Here is a 3,102-nt window from a genome sequence, read left to right on the forward strand (position 1 = left end):
TGGGTTTTGCTAAAAGAAAGGAGGTTGACGTGGGAGTAGATAATCTCGATGAGATTATAGTTGATGAAGGAGAGGAAAAAAGGGGTTAGAATCAAGGAGTGGGAGATCTAAAAGGCGTATTTGTTGACCTGGTCAATGAAAATTCTTTTGAATGGACTTTAAACAAAGAGTTATCAGTTGCAGATATGGGGGTAAACAATAAGCTGGTACAAAGGCAGAAAGGGCAAGATTATAATCTAACTGACAGATTGGAAATATCTGAGAAATCGAAGTCAGTAGGAGGGTCTTGGAAAAGAAGAGCTAGAGCCATTGGAGTAGTTATTATGAGTATGGCTGAAACAGGCAAAAAGAGAGGTGCAAAAGAAGTAAGGGAATATGAGAGTTTAAGTCATATACGAAACAAAAGTAAGAAGAATACTGTCGAAGGTAGTTTGGAGATTGAACTTGTATTGGCGGAGGTTGTTAAGCAACCCCGCCAGCAGCAATGAAAACCTTAAGTTGGAACTGTCGGGGGCTTGGGAACCCCCGAACAGTTCAAGATCTTGTCAGGATGATAAGAATAAAGAAGCCCAGTTTAGTTTTCCTTATGGAAACTAAACTTAAAGAAGGAAGATCTGAAGTTCTGAGGAAGAAGTTAGGATATGAAGGCTGCTTTAATGTTAATGCAAGAGGGAGGAGTGGAGGTTTGTTGATGCTATGGAAAGAAGATACCAAATTTGAGCTTATTAATTATTCAAGTCATCATATAAGTGGTTGGGTGACTGATGTGGAACATAACATAAAATGGGTAGTGACAGGGTTCTATGGTCATCCAGACGCTAGCAAAAGAACATAAAGTTGGAATTTATTGGAGCTTCTAAAACCTACCAATGAGATGTGGTGTGTTTTAGGAGATTTTAATGAAATTCTAAAACAAAATGAGAAGATGGGAGGGAGACCAAGAAGTGAAAGCCAAATGGTTAATTTTTGAGAGGCTCTAGATAAATGTAACCTATTTGACTTAGGTTGGACAGGCAGTTTTTTCACTTGGTGCAATAACCATAGTGATGAAACTTTTATGAAGGAAAGAATTGATAGAGTAGTAGCAAATGCAAGGTGGTCTGGTTTCTTTGATAAGGCGAAAGTGGAGGTTATGGCTACATGTACTTTTGATCATAGTGCTATTATCCTTCACTCTTTTAAGGGGGGAAGAGAGGAGTATGTAAGAAGAAGGAATTTCAAGTATGAGGTTGGATGGTCTCTTGAAGAAAGTTGTGGACCTGTAGTTAAAGCTGAATGGGATAAAGCTGAGCAGGGACTTGACTCTGTTGCAGTTTTACAAGCAAAATTGAAGAGATGCAGTAAGGCTTTAAGCCAATGGAGCAAGTATACATTCATAGAGAGGGATCATTTGTTAAGAGTGAAAACTGAAAGGTTGAGAGAGATGCAGGCAGCTGAAGAATGGGGAAATATTGAAGTGATAAAGGGGTTGAGAGAAGAGGTGGGAATTATGTTAGAGCAGGAAGATCTCAAGTGGAGGCAGAGATCAAAAACTCATTGGTATCAAATGGGGGATATGAACGCTAAATTTTTCCACTCATGTGCAACTGAAAGAAGGATGAAGAGCTAGATCACTCAAATAAGGGACATGGAGAACAAGTTACAAACAAGCAAGGAAGGTGTTCAGAAGGCTTTCAAAGAGTATTTTGAAAACATCTACTCGACTACAACACCATCTATTGAAGATATTGATGCTGTTATGATGAATGTGGAAGGTAGAGTTATAGATCAAATGAATGCAAACCTGGCTTAACTGTTCTCAGCAGATGAAGTTGAGCAAGCTTTGATGCAAATGTCACCATTAAAGTCACGAGGACCTGATGGCTTTGAAGCTGGCTTTTATCAAAAGCACTGGAGCACTGTTAAGGAGGAGGTATGCAAGGCAGCTTTGGATTTTTTAAATGATGGTATTGATCCTAAGTCTAATTTTACTTATATAGCATTAATTCCTAAGGTCAAAAATCCTGAATCTGTACAGGGTTTTAGGCCTATTAGTTTATGTAATGTCTTTTATAAGTTATTATCAAAAACTGTTGCCAATAGACTTAAGAAAGTGTTACTAGAAATTGTAGCACCTTCTCAAAGTGCATTCATACCTGGGAGAGCAATTACAGATAATGTTATGATTGCTTACGAAGTGCTACATTCAATGAAGACAAAACAAAAAAGGAAAGCAAAGTACATTGGCAATGTTCTGCTGTGAGTGATATTTGGGCAGAAAAGGAAAGTGCTTTACAGAAGTGGACTGTTATGGCTGGGGATTTTATGGAGTTATGGGGTACAATGCTCTCAAGGCTGACTCAAGAGAAGTTAAAAGAAGTAGCAGTTTTGTTAAGAGGGATATGTCACAGGAGAAATAGATTTTTTTTTTTTAGGATCACTTTGATGGCCCAAAACAGGTCGTTCAATCTGCTCTATTGTCCTTAAAAGAGTTTAAAGATGCACAACAGAAGAAGGAAATGGGGAATACAACAGGAAATCCAATGCCAGAGATGATTTTATGGAGAAAACCTGAGGAAGGGTGGCTTAAGGTCAACTTTGATGCTGCTACAGATTCAAAAAATCAGAAAGTAGGAGTTGGGGTTATAATTAGGAATCATAATGGAGAGCAGATGGCAGCCTACAGTGAACCAAACTTGTTGTCTCAACCTTTATAGTAGAATCAGCTGCTATGAGAAAAGGAGTTGAGTTGTGTTCAAAGTTGGGATTTAACAGGGTGATTATAGAAGGAGATGCAAAAGTAATCTTAGAGGCTGTGGTGAATCCAGATACATGTTGGACAGCATATGGGCAAATTATTCAAGATGTCAAAGAGAGTTTGAAAGAGTTGAATGTTTGGAGGATTAGTTTTGTAAGAAGAAAAGGTAACGAGGTAGCTCATATCTTAGCAAAAATAACTTTGTCTTTAGAGGAAATGCAATGTTGGGTTGAGGAAGGGCCTGTTATGATCTCTAGTAAGCTAGAGTTTGATAAACATTGTATTGAGGAATTATTATGAATGAAAGTTGTTCTGTTTTCATAAAAAAAAAAAAAAAAACCAAAATTCTCCAATATCAATTGTCT

The 3,102-nt window shown here is 37.8% G+C and overlaps 1 protein-coding gene across 1 annotated transcript; it reads left to right on the forward strand.

Moving 5' to 3' along the window:
• Nucleotides 1-484: 484 nt before the first annotated feature.
• Nucleotides 485-1,609, forward strand: LOC121255116. The gene is made up of 2 exons (XM_041155400.1): nucleotides 485-683; nucleotides 1,005-1,609. The coding sequence occupies exons 1-2, from the start codon at nucleotides 485-487 to the stop codon at nucleotides 1,607-1,609; spliced, it is 804 nt and encodes a 267-aa protein (XP_041011334.1).
• The last annotated feature ends 1,493 nt before the right edge of the window (nucleotides 1,610-3,102 follow it).

The sequence above is a fragment of the Juglans microcarpa x Juglans regia genome, chromosome 3D (assembly GCF_004785595.1).
Source record: "Juglans microcarpa x Juglans regia isolate MS1-56 chromosome 3D, Jm3101_v1.0, whole genome shotgun sequence".
Lineage (NCBI taxonomy): Eukaryota > Viridiplantae > Streptophyta > Magnoliopsida > Fagales > Juglandaceae > Juglans > Juglans microcarpa x Juglans regia.

Excerpts from the sequence above, each read along its gene's own strand:
- LOC121255116 (XM_041155400.1), top strand. The coding sequence starts at position 485 with ATGAAAACCTTAAGTTGGAACTGTCGGGGGCTTGGGAACCCCCGAACA. Across the intron at positions 684-1,004 it reads TGCAAGAGGGAGGAGTGGAG|GTTGGACAGGCAGTTTTTTC; the intron begins GTTTGTTGATGC and ends TATTTGACTTAG.